Source organism: Coccinella septempunctata, chromosome 2, assembly GCF_907165205.1.
Source record: "Coccinella septempunctata chromosome 2, icCocSept1.1, whole genome shotgun sequence".
Lineage (NCBI taxonomy): Eukaryota > Metazoa > Arthropoda > Insecta > Coleoptera > Coccinellidae > Coccinella > Coccinella septempunctata.
The window spans coordinates 3,336,908-3,349,532 of record NC_058190.1 but is presented as its reverse complement, the minus strand read 5'-3'; the positions used below and the strand labels follow the sequence as shown (position 1 = coordinate 3,349,532).

The following is a 12,625-nucleotide window of genomic DNA, read 5'->3' as shown; positions in this document are numbered from 1 at the left end:
GACACAGAAACTGGCCTTCCTGATCGGTCATCATCATCAATGGAAAATTTACCTCTTTTGATCACCAAGGGTATTAAGCATATGTTCGTAAATGTGCTTACCTCTTAACCCTTTCAAATACAGGAACTTAATGATGGCTCGATAATCCAATTTTTCGATTTTCACATATTCGGTGGACATATTCTTTCTTTCAATTTATTGCTTAACTCTGGTTTATTTTTTCGAACTCAAACTTCACACTGACACTTCTAATGAGTTATTGTTTGTTGCTATGGTAACGCAATATTTTTTTATGCATGGAACAGGTATAGGCTGACCAGAAATCAACACATCCTCGTATCTATCCATGTTACCTATGTTTAAAATAAAGATAGGTATATAGAAATAATACATGCATATTAATAATGCCTGTACAATTTGATTATTCCAGTAGTTGTTATCATACTGCCCGTTTATATTGTGCTTTCATTATTCTCCATTATTGACCTGGTCCATAACATAATACAATGAAAAATTGGCGTACGCAGTTAAAACGATTATTTTCAATAAAAGAGAGGGCATAATCTGTTGTCACATCTTATTTTCCTCATTTAGACGTGAAAACATGTTAGATAAAATGGTATAAAATGAAAAAAAATAGCTATAATAGAGTAAATCTTTATTATTGTAAGAACAACTGTTTAAGCCTTCACTAAATATTCCAATCCTCTTGATTAGAGCTGTTGAGAATAACAACCGTAACAAAAAACAATTTGGAATATTATTTGATCGATTGATCGAAATTTAAAAGATAATAATACATATTAAATTTCTTCTTCCAGACTTATGAATCGAAAAATTAACTTGTCGTAGTTTATATCAAAATTAAATCATCAAAGTAACCATGATTCGTAAGTGGCAGTCCAGGATGTGACTGTAGTCCATCTAGGAAATTGGCTGACAAATTTCTTTAGAGATTCTGACTTTCTTCCCTCTCCGAATAGGTTGTGTGTACTCACTGCAAAATCCATTATGTAGCCCTTGTGATCAGAAGGTACCTGAAATGAGAACAAGAATTTATGTGAAAACTTGGTGTTTTGAGCTTTCACTTAAATAATTGGAACAAAATTCATATGAACGCTTGCTTATCTGCTCAAGATTCTTATTCCGAGTATACAGAGTCCAAATTCCAAAGCATTTTTTCCAGTTATTTTTATGTCCCACGTGATGAGATATAGAGGAGAGTTGGTGTTTTTTAAATGGGGCACCTTAAATTTTCTGTACCTCTAATTGTTTCTGTATTCATTAGGAAAGTTGTAGATAATAAAATTCTATACAACTTTTGTCTGAAGCAATTTTTCATACCCTCAACCGTTTCCGAGCTAGAGGGCTCGAGCATGTACAATGGATCGGTCCTAGACAATTCCCCCTATATACAGGTCTAATTTTTGGTAGAGATACTCTACAGGGTTCAAGGTTCTCCCCTTATATAAATCCGACAACCTCGAGTAACTCCCGAATTTCCTCCTTGGGCTCCTCAACTATAAAGATAGGGTAGGGAAAAGATGGGACATCGAGTCGTGTGCTTGTCGTGAGCTTGTAGTACTACTGCAGGTTTAGTTTAGGACACGGCCAACACTAGGCTGTGTTGTCGCACCTAGCAAGCACACATCTATCCAGAGTAGTCACTCACCTTCATGTCCAACGAGAAGTTCAGAGGTTTTGGTGTTAAGCCATGGGCGTAGTAAATGAAATATGTTTCCCTGCCATTCCACTTGGGTCCTGCCAAGGGATGTTTGGAATTAAAGCTCCAGGTCTTCAATTCGACACCGGGAACTGGAGAAATCATTATTCCGACATGATTCGCACCTGAAAAAAAGCGTCATTTTTGATCTGAATTCAAATCATTTGTTTTTCTGTGTTTCGTCCACATAATACAACTTTTATGAGATTTGTTCATTTTTCTTATCGATAAACACCCTTGATCATCATTGATATATTAATTTTAGCTAGTACAGGATGGGCAGAATTCGTTGTCTACTGAGAGGATCTCGAGAACTATAGCAGCTATAAGAAAAAGGATGACACATTCTCGAGCTCTTTTCTCATGACTAATACAAATCTGAAAACAGAATCGGCCTATTATTTTTAGATTTCGAGTTATAAACAAAAATTGAGATTTTGACCATTCCGAAAAGTCTCTATAACTTTTTTGTCTTTGAAGTTACAGATCTGTAACTTGTATGAAAGAGGCACTTTCACACGTAGAATCTACTGATAAAAGATTTTTTTTCCAATTCAAAAATAACAAATTCGATTGAAGTTTGCCATTTAAAATAATCAAAGTTCACCTAATGATTCGAAATGAAAAAATACTCGAAAACTATATTAGGAGGCTGCGGTTTTCACCATTCTTTCTTTCTCCAAAAATGAGCTCGGAAATGTGTCATCCGTTTTCTCATAGCTGCTATAGTTCTCGAGATCCTCTCAGTAGACAACCAATTATGCCCACCCTGTACAACTCAAAAGTTACTTCCTGGTTTTCTAACTTAACCTACATATCGTAGTGATATTGTTTTTAATCGTAACAGGTGAAGGCGCGTTAGCGTTGGCCTATTAGCTCTTTTACCTACACGCTTTTACCTTCTTTTTATTTATTTTTTCATTTTATATGAACTTAAATATATGTTCAACTGTACTTTATTGCGTATACAAATGTATTTATCAATCCTACGTTCATTTTGTGCACGCTTTACTTAGTTACTTTGAGTAGTTCTCTAGTTGTCTGCGATTTTTCGGAAAAAAAAACGATTGAACGCCTATAAGGAATATTGTATTGCTTCAGAACACAATTTACAAAATCAGATCACTTTTATCAAATCACCAAGCAAGTAAGAATTGAATGTTTTTTTTTCTTAGTGACATAAGACGCCTTTCTGAAACGAAATATTGAGATGCAACAGACTGTTCGCAATTCAAAAACCAACTGGATCCCTTCTTCTGTAATCAAATTTTGACAGTCTTGTGTAAACGCTCTGTATATCAGCGGCTTATGTTACCTACATAAAACACATTAAACGCTCTCTTAGTATGTCTAAATAAATGTTGTACATTTCACTCTCCAGACATACAAAGTCTCTTATAAAACAGCTCGAGATAGCTCCAGAAAAAGCACAAAACGGTACAATTGAGAACTTCTGGACATACAAAAGAATACAAAGTGTTCCATCTGAAACAAGCAAGTTGCGCGTGCTTTGACCTGAATTATTATTTGACTCATTCAAAAGAAGGATAAGTCATATACCAAATACACTGTAAAAAATTTCACATTTAGGGAGGGAGGTTTCACATACGCACGGTATATTTTATCAAATTTTTTTTATTGCCAAGTACTCTAATCGCGCCTATCGAAAATTAGATTTAATATTCAGTTATTCATGTAACTGATGCAATTGAACTTCTTTAGTTGCAATAAAAATAATTTGTTTATTTAAGAATAAGAATAATTAGCACAATAATAAAAGTAATAGAAAAACAATGAAATCGGATTTAGTAGACTTCTGCTTCTTATATCGACGGCGCAGGTGACTAATCATTTTTTGTTGAAACTGCAATATTCATTATACAGCGTTGGGCATTATTTTGGAATGAAATTAACATTTCTTCGAACCAATAACTCAAAATGAGAACTCTGAAACCTTTCAATTGATTTTTGAATACTTCAATTTTCTGGCAATAAAATTGATTGTTTTTCTTCAACCCCATCCAAATTACGTTTTTCAAATGGAAGAAAGCAATACCACCATAATATTTGTTTTTATCTTAATTTTGTGGTTATCAGGAGAAACATAATAGTAACTTATTAACTAAATTATTAATTAAATCATTAGTTTCTCAACCATTGACTTAAAATTAAGACGCAGAAACACGTTAATCGAGTACTTATTTTTTCAGCAATACAATTGAATATTTTTGTACATCTTAGCCGCAACCCCACCCAACTTTTGTTTTTCGAATAGGACAAACATGTACCTATTATGTCGGTGATCGTTGGAACGCTCTCAGAAAAAAAACTTTTGTTCTTCTTGTCTAGTTGTAATAAGAAGAAGAAGGGCTCATAAAAAAAATCAAATTTATTCTTTTTCAACATTTCAAACTTTAAATAAGAAGGGTGAAACATTTGCTAACCACCTTATATGATATAGATCATAGTTTAATTTTATTCTCCCATAGTTTATTATTGGTATGTTTTCTATTTCTGTTTAAAATAAAATTAATAAACCTTAAAAGTACGCTTGTTTCACTCACCTTGTATCTCCAAATGTAGACGTTGGCCGGACGTAATATTTTCCCTATTATATTTCATAACAATAGGGGTTGTTTTGGGAGCACTAGTAGTTGGAATCCAGTGCGTTTTTCCCAGCATATTCAGAACTGGAACCAGATAAGGCAGACCGCAATACAGGTAATCGCGGCAGTCCTGATTGACAGATACAGCATTTCTCATTTCGGGTACATATCTATCAACACTGTGGGGACTGTTGATGTCCATGTCAACGATCCAGAACCCAGAGGTATTGTTCTCCACACTTCCAGAAATACCACGATATATTCTCTGCGAATGCTGCGGTGTAAAATGATAGTAATCAGTCTCTTCAATTTTTAAATTTGTCTTATCGCTTCCAAAATGTTTCATTTTTCAATTTCCATAATTTAAATTTCAATCTTATATGTTCATTCCAAATTAAAAATTTGTTTCAGGTGTTCCTTTTACAATAGAAATTATTCTTACCGAAACATTTAGTAGAATACTCACAAGAATCATGAATCTCTGAGGAGCCAGCCAATTGGGATTACCGGAATACGGAAACCCAAGTGGTGTCAGGAGAAGCACGGCTATGGATAGAAGAATAACTCCCATCAGCAAAGAGAAGATTTTCTTCATCTTCTGGACTAGCAGTATTATCGGTACTGCGAAGCAAAGAAGGACGCAAAATTGCAAACTAGCCATGATGGCGATGAGGTATTCGGCATAGGAGGCAGAGCCAGCTCTGCCCATTATGGGTATGAAAAGGTAGAGAGCACTTAGTGTTAAGTAAAATCCCTGAACAAAGGGCAATCCCATCACTCCAATATGGAGCAGCAGCCATTTAGAATCTGGAAAATTAACATTTTTTAGTTTAGAAACGAACAAAGCTTAGATTAATTTTTGTGGTTTCCAACATGAGTACGATTTCAGAAGAGAAGTAATCTTCAAACGTGGAATACAGTCGCTTTTTCATTGACATTTCAAATTCTTTCCATACCGCTATTAAGGCAGTTTCAAATTATGGTTATTTTGAACGCAACAATTCAATGAAATTAATAGCTTCTCTCCTACATGTGTGAAGTTTTTGTGTTGTGCTAGGTTTGTGCCGATGAAAATTTTCTTTATTCCACTTTATTCCTTCGATGTCCACACATCGATTTCTTTTCCTGTTCGCTTAGAATTCTCAAAAAACATCTGAAACGTCGACTTTTCTTTCCAGGTTTTCCGGGATGGTTATGATTAGGTCTTAATAATTTATCTTTATGTTGTTCTCTGTTTAGTAAATATAGGTAAATCATGTTAATTATTAAGGTTTTCTTTGTAATCGAGCGAACACTCCCTCTGGGAGCTGTCTCAAACTATGGTGTAATCACTGATTCGATTTTGTTTTACGTTTTCTGGGGATTTGTGATCAGTTTCGTTTTCCCACGTGCTACCTACTGTAGCACTTTTTAGAGATTGACAGTTTATTGTCGACGACTTACGGATGTGTCGTATTTATAAGAAATTATTGTTGTGTGAAAATGTATTAGTTTCGAGAAAGAGTGTAAAACTTTCATTTCTTAAACATGCCTTTCAGTTTTCTTTGTGAATAATCAAGAAGTATAGCTTCAGAATTCGATGTTATTGAACTATCTTTGTTGTTATGGATTGAGGCGAAACCAAATCTCACATGAACGTGCGAAACGGATTCAGCTAACAGTTTTATAGCAACGTCAGCAATATTCAATCCAAGGCACTGTGTTACGTTATGCGAATTATGAGCATATATTAAAAGAAAGAATAAATCCAGTAGAGTCTGTTCTACGAATATTCTTCACGAGTGTAACGTGAACTCAATTTCGTTCTACTAAATATATTGGATATTTCGCCAATAAACTGCGTTTTATTGAAATCACATTGAATTCCCCTCACAGGTAACAGAGAAGCAAAATAGTACTTCTTCGACAGTGTTGAAATATCTGCAATTTGTTTTTACAACGGAAATTAGGTGTAAATCACAAATATTCATTAACAGAGGAGAAAATTGTCTTGTTGATAAACGCAGAACAAAATAAAACGAGAGAGTATTATCATTGGACTTTCGTTTGTAAAACAAAGGAAACGAAGCAAATGAAATGGTTGTTAAAAATTGACCATGCCCCCTCCGACCTTGCTCTTGTCTACGCTACTGACAATTTCCCAAATCTCAACTGCAAACTCTATGCTGTCTTAGACAAATCCAATTGACCGACGCAGAAGCCCCACTCCAGAGATATCAAAGCTTTCAGTTTCCGCTGAAGGCGAATCACATATTCTCTTTGTTCACGTTGATGAATTAACGTCTCATTGTGTTAACCTCGAATATTGTAAATTCTCTATTAGTTCATCTCATTTAAGTAATTCTCTCTAAAGACTTCTCATTCAATTCTGATGCCAAATTGTTTTACTGAAATGGTAATGTCTTCTCAAAATTATCAATTTAACCATTTTCATGTTCTTGTCATTCTGATGAAATGAGTCCACTTGCAAGATCATTTCAGAATCTTCAAACAGATTTATAATCCTAACTAGTACTGCTCTAGTTACAACAGAATTGAAATTTCTCATTGATAATGAATGTTTATTTACATTTTCTCATGCTCATCGCATTAATTTGAATCAATTCATTTCATTTCTCAAGTAACTCTGTTATTAATCTCTCACTTATATATGATTAATTACTGTTGTCGAGTTTCAGATTAACGAAAAGTCATGATTTCCAGGATGGACAGAACACGATGCAAACATCTTCAATCTGGTTCAACGGCCATTAGTAAGTCATGAAACTGGTTGATAGTCTCTCGTCATGGTTCTACCCTGGAAGGTCTGCTCTGGTAATCGTGTAATCTCTCAATTATTATGATCTCTTCATTATAATTTGTACTCTCATAGATATATGTTCACATTCATTCATCTTGCTCGTTATAGTTTTCAAGCCTTCTGCTCTTCTCGAAACCAACGATTAGTGTTTTCCCTCATTAGTACTCTCATTTTGCACCTCTAATAATTCATTATTTGTATATCATATTCTGATTGACGTTCTACTCGTACTTACTTATAAGCAATCCGTCTCTGTAAATGTAGTATTCATTGATGAATTTAGCACTCTTCAAGACCAACGTTGTTTATATTAATTATTATATTATTGCTCTACTCACATTTAACGTATTGATCTCATTTATGACCAGACTTAGATAATTTAGCTTTCAACTCTTGGCCTGCATCATTTTATTCAAATTCATCACTTTGACCGTTTGTTTTTCTTATGGAATAAAGAGGCTCTCGCAATTAATTTTCATTGATTGCTCTGCACTGTAAACGTTGTGTTGATTTTGAATTTATCGAACTTTCTCGGTGTCTAAGCCCGGGTTTCATAAAGCTTGACCAGGGAATCAAAGCTTGATCGACGAATAGACGTCAATTTGTTTTTAATCGATAATTCAATCATGATCATTCACATTATCATTCTCGCACCAAATTAGGATGTTCCAACGTCCATTCAATTATTATCAATTCCTACTTCTTTGATATATTCAGAAATTAAAATGTTTCAGTGATTTAGTTTTAGAATTCGAGTAACTGTCAAATCGTTGATCGGACAATCAAAGTTTTATGAAACCCGCTGTAAGTCTGACTTCAAGTGACTTCCCATTTGAACTACCCTAGATTACCTCTGTTTTTAGTTGAATAATGTCACTCTGAGTTTATAGATGTTGTTAGTATTAGTATTTGTTAGTGTATTAGGTTCATGCGGGTGACTTATTTATTTTATGATTGTGAACGATATACAGTAAATGTTTTTACACTACCATCTACAACTCAACAGTTCACTGCATTGATTTCACAAAATCTGAACAACCCCGATTTTTAAACACTGACGCTGCGCGTCCCCACGAAAATAATCCCATATGCCCGATTTGGAATAATGTTGATGCTTGCAAAAAATGACAAGTGCACACAACAGTGTTTTAGACATCTTAGAATATAGGATGGTTAAGCACCGTTCACAGAGAGAGATGTTTCACATAAATGGGACTCATATAATACCGGTTTTGGCTTCGGTATTATGTTTTTTTTAAGAGAATCGGCCAGTAGAGGTGGATCTCTTTTCAAATAAAAAAAATAACGACTATATTTCACATTCAAAGGGCCTGCTTCATAATGAACGTGACGATACTAATTTCAAAACCTATATCAGCCTACACAAACGCTTGCGACCTCGGCAATCTAGTGGGTAATAAAGCAAAGATCCCTAGATCGGCGCCAATTGTGTAGACATGCAGGAAAAGCAATAAAAGATATCTTGACGTGTGGGAGAAGGAAAGGAATACTCTCTTCTAGCTCCCTAGATAACCCCTGCCATAGGCGTGCGAGTAGCAGGCTTGAGTTGCCAAAATACATAGATAACATCCTCTAGGGACAATGAGACTCTTTTTCAAAAAAATTTTAACTTTCGCAGGCATAAGGATGAAATGAAATATTGTAATATCCAGAGAAAAATCATTCACAAACCTCTCCATTTTTTGTAGAGCTGTGTTTTGACAAGGTTTTCCACCGTTGCGGCTATAACCCACATTAGAGGTATAAAGCTTGATCGTATTCCCGCCATCACTCCAAGGGCAAGAAGTACTGTCCATAATAACTGATATGAGTCGAAATAAAGTTGGAAAAGCGTCCAAGGAGATAATATCAAATCCTAGAACAAACGAAGATTTTAAGTATATCTAGTTAATTGTTACGAATCTGATTTCTTATCGTTTGTTGGACATTGATCAAGGTAGTCTACAGATATGTGATTAGGCATGAATGATGTTCTTGTATATTATTGTATGCAAATTTTTCAGCACCATAATAAATATCAGAATTTACGTGCAATTTGTTCCGAAATTCTGTTTGCAGGTACCAGTGGACAACAGGTTGATTAAATGCCTTCTTCGAGGTAACAAATAATAGCAAGTTTGTGTTCTCTGGTGAGAATTTAAAATTTTATTGAGCCTGGATGAACTTCCTCAATTTCGACGGGAGCTAATTGACATTTTTTTCTATAGGTTCGTTTTTCAGTTCGTATAGGAGAAAATATACTTCGATGCTGAGAAAGTAACATTAATTTTTTGTATAATTTGAACGCATGGGTTAGATTTGAGTCGACAATAATTGAATAAATAGAAGCAATATCGATGCATCAGTCATGACGAGAAGACGTTTGGCTCATGCGCAGTTCGACCAAATCATAAGGTGAAGCGAGAAGTGTTCCGGCAGTTATAGTCCATTCAAGAATGATTGACATCCTAGTAGGTCTTGAAAGTCCAGGAGCAGCTTAATATCAGGCCACAAAAGATCATTAAAAATTTCTGTACTTTCAATCACAGAACTGAAATATATCAATATAACCTAGAAAAGTATATGAAAATAAGAAATATTCAAATTTGCAGCATATTAATCATTCAAAATTGACACAATTATATTTCCAATTTATACGATTAAATCAAGAGCATAAACAGCTGTACAAAATTCAAATAACCGTCGGTAAGTGCATAAACTCACATATAATAGGTCTATGGATCAATGTTTATTTACAATACCAACATGAATTCCGCAACACAAAATCTCAACTTATGGGCTATTACCAACTTAAATTCGATTTTCCATAGCCATCCGAGATGTCAATCATTCTTGAATGGTCTATAAATGTTTCGCAAGGTGTTGTAAGTCGGGCTTAGAAAAGGTTCATCCGTAACATCTCAGTTTATGTTCATGGACCAGCGCAGTGCTGTACAGCAGCTGCTCAAGATGGGCAGGTCATATAGCCAGACAGAATCCAAAGAGATGGACAGTGCGGACGCTACAAGAGAGACCACTCGAAACAATGAAAGCCGAGATAGACCACAACGCAGATGTGTAGACGACAATAGAAAAATAGCGGGTAGAAACTGGGAACAACAAGCCAGAGACAGACAAAGGTGGAAGACTATGGGAGAGGCTTACATCCAGGAGTGGATGGTGAAGAGCTGAAGAAGTATGACCAGCCAAAGATATCACGTCCTCACTTTGCTCAATGCTATTCAAAGGTTCAACTGGCCAGCTGGTTCTCCAGTCATGAATTGAATCGAGCAGGTCTGAACTCTGGCAGAGATGTCTAGAAAAATGTTCCTCGTAGAGCAAACCTAGCACAGTAGGATGTTTGGGATAAACTCGTGGTGGACCAATAACCAATGAACGCTGTCTACGTTACAGAGCCACCTAAGAGTGAGATAAGAGTATAGCCTCTCCTGACTATATAATACAGATAAGAGGAAACAGCGACCCACAACGAATCTAGAAGTTGACGGCGAAGAAATCGACTGGAAAAATGAAGCCAAATATTTAGGAATAACGCTTGACAAAGGACTTACTTGGAAAAGTCATATCAAACAAGCAATCGACAAAACGAAAGCAGCGATGAATAGACTCTATCCTTTAATAGGAAGAGACAAAATTGAAGATAATCAAAGCCGTTACTAGGCCTCAACTGACTTATGGATCAGTTGCCTGGGGCTTCGCGGCAAAGAGCCACATCAAAAGAATTCAGGCCACTGAAAACAAGCTGCTACGATGTGCAATAGATGCACCTTGGTTTGTCAGGAATAGACAGATTTATAGGGACCTAAAATGGGAAACCATAACGGAATTCATGAACAGAAAAGCAGAGAAATTATTCGAAACAGCGAAAAACCATCCGAATCAAGAACTCAGGAGACTAGTGGACTACGACCCAGAGGAAGACAAAAGGAGAATGCGAATTTGCCGAAGGAGACCAAGAGATCAATTAAGAAGAGATTAAAATAAGAACATAAACTTATTGAAAAATCCAATAAAGTGTTAATCCAATAGAGGATAAACACATAAATCCCAGCACGATAGTGTGCGAGAAGAGAACCGATAAGGAGATGAACGGTTTATAGGCAAATGCCCGGAAGCAATATTCAAGAAGCAGCTAAGGGTTTTTAGTGGGTCTCGAGCTCAGGAGAGTGAGAATCCCCACACTTGTTTCGTCTTAGGAGAGGGTGGTTCGTCTGACAGCAGATTTTCCCCCTGCTACACCAAAAAAAAAGAGAGAGAAGTAGACGTAGCAAGCAATTGTTCAATTGTTCAGTACTAATAGAAGTTCACGGAATTTTGATTTCTGTGAGTTTCTCTGCTTATTGGTGTCTTTTTTTTTCAAAGAGCGATTGAAATAAATACTGAAATTTATTATCCCAAGAAATGATATTGGACATGAATAATACAAAAACTCCAGGACGTTAATGCGCAAGAAGAAATGATAACCGGATCGCGGTTAAACGACAATTGCAGATAAAAAGCATATTAGGTTTGGTGCAGCCATGTCGAACATGCGGCCTACTGAGCATTTTCCTGCGGTCCGAATTCAGGAGTTCTTCTTCTCTAAGATAAGGTTTTGTGGTCTTCATAGTTTTGGCCCATCTGTGTCATTGAGTTTGGCACGGCTGGATTAGTGTTTTTCTCAAAAAGAGTAAAGACAGTTTCTCGGTTCCTCTACACAGGGTTTCACAGATTTCGACTTCAAGCCGAAACCATCTACACTCTGTGTCTTTTAACTGTTGTTGCTACAAGTTTTAACTATATTGTTTTTTTTTTATGTAATCCTGAATAATACTTCTTTATACTTTGGCTTAAACTTTAAAGCCAGCTGCTCCACAGGAGTGGAGAAGTGAGAGTCTTTGACTGGTACAAATATTTCAACAGTTGATTTCTGAGGTCAAAAGAAACACTTTTTTTTTCACCATTTTTTCCGAATCGGTTCGATTTAAAAGATAAAATAATAATAATAACTGTCATTTATTGACCACAGTCAAAGGCCATCGACCAAAGTCCTTCAGCCTTGTACATTTAGATACATCGATGTAGCAAAAAAAAAAAAAAAAAAAAAAAAAAAAAAAAAAAAAAAAAAAAGAAAAAAAAAAGAAAAAAAAAAAAAGGTTAGTCTATTATATATTAAATTGGGTTAATTTTTTATTGATCTACATAGCCATGGACGTGAGACTGTCCATGATTGTTTGGTCTGGAAATTTTCTGAGTTTGTTGCTCGCTGTATCTCTGTGGAACATGCCATATATATCCTCCAGTTCTTTGACCCGATTGAAAAATCTGCCATTTAAAATTTTCAGTCTTTCTATTATTGGCTGTATTTTGGTCTTTCTGTAGAGTAGTTCATTGGATGGATTGTGTAATTTATTGAGGGGGTGTCTCATTCGTGTTATTGTTCTCAGAGATGTTCTCTCCCCCACCTCTAGATTTAAAAGATAAGGGAGTTGAAAA

General features: G+C 35.5%; 1 protein-coding gene across 1 annotated transcript in view; it reads right to left on the bottom strand.

Annotated features, from left to right (window-relative positions):
• Positions 1–641: 641 nt before the first annotated feature.
• Positions 642–12,625, bottom strand: part of LOC123307474 (endoplasmic reticulum metallopeptidase 1-like) — a 33,071-nt gene continuing 21,087 nt past the window's right edge. The window contains exons 7-11 of the mRNA XM_044889801.1: positions 8,822–9,005; positions 4,796–5,136; positions 4,288–4,603; positions 1,673–1,848; positions 642–1,037 (exon numbers count right to left, since the gene is read on the bottom strand). Of these exons, the coding sequence (XP_044745736.1) occupies positions 873–1,037; positions 1,673–1,848; positions 4,288–4,603; positions 4,796–5,136; positions 8,822–9,005 (1,182 nt within the window). The 3' untranslated portion in view covers positions 642–872. The remainder of the gene's footprint in view (positions 1,038–1,672; positions 1,849–4,287; positions 4,604–4,795; positions 5,137–8,821; positions 9,006–12,625) is intronic.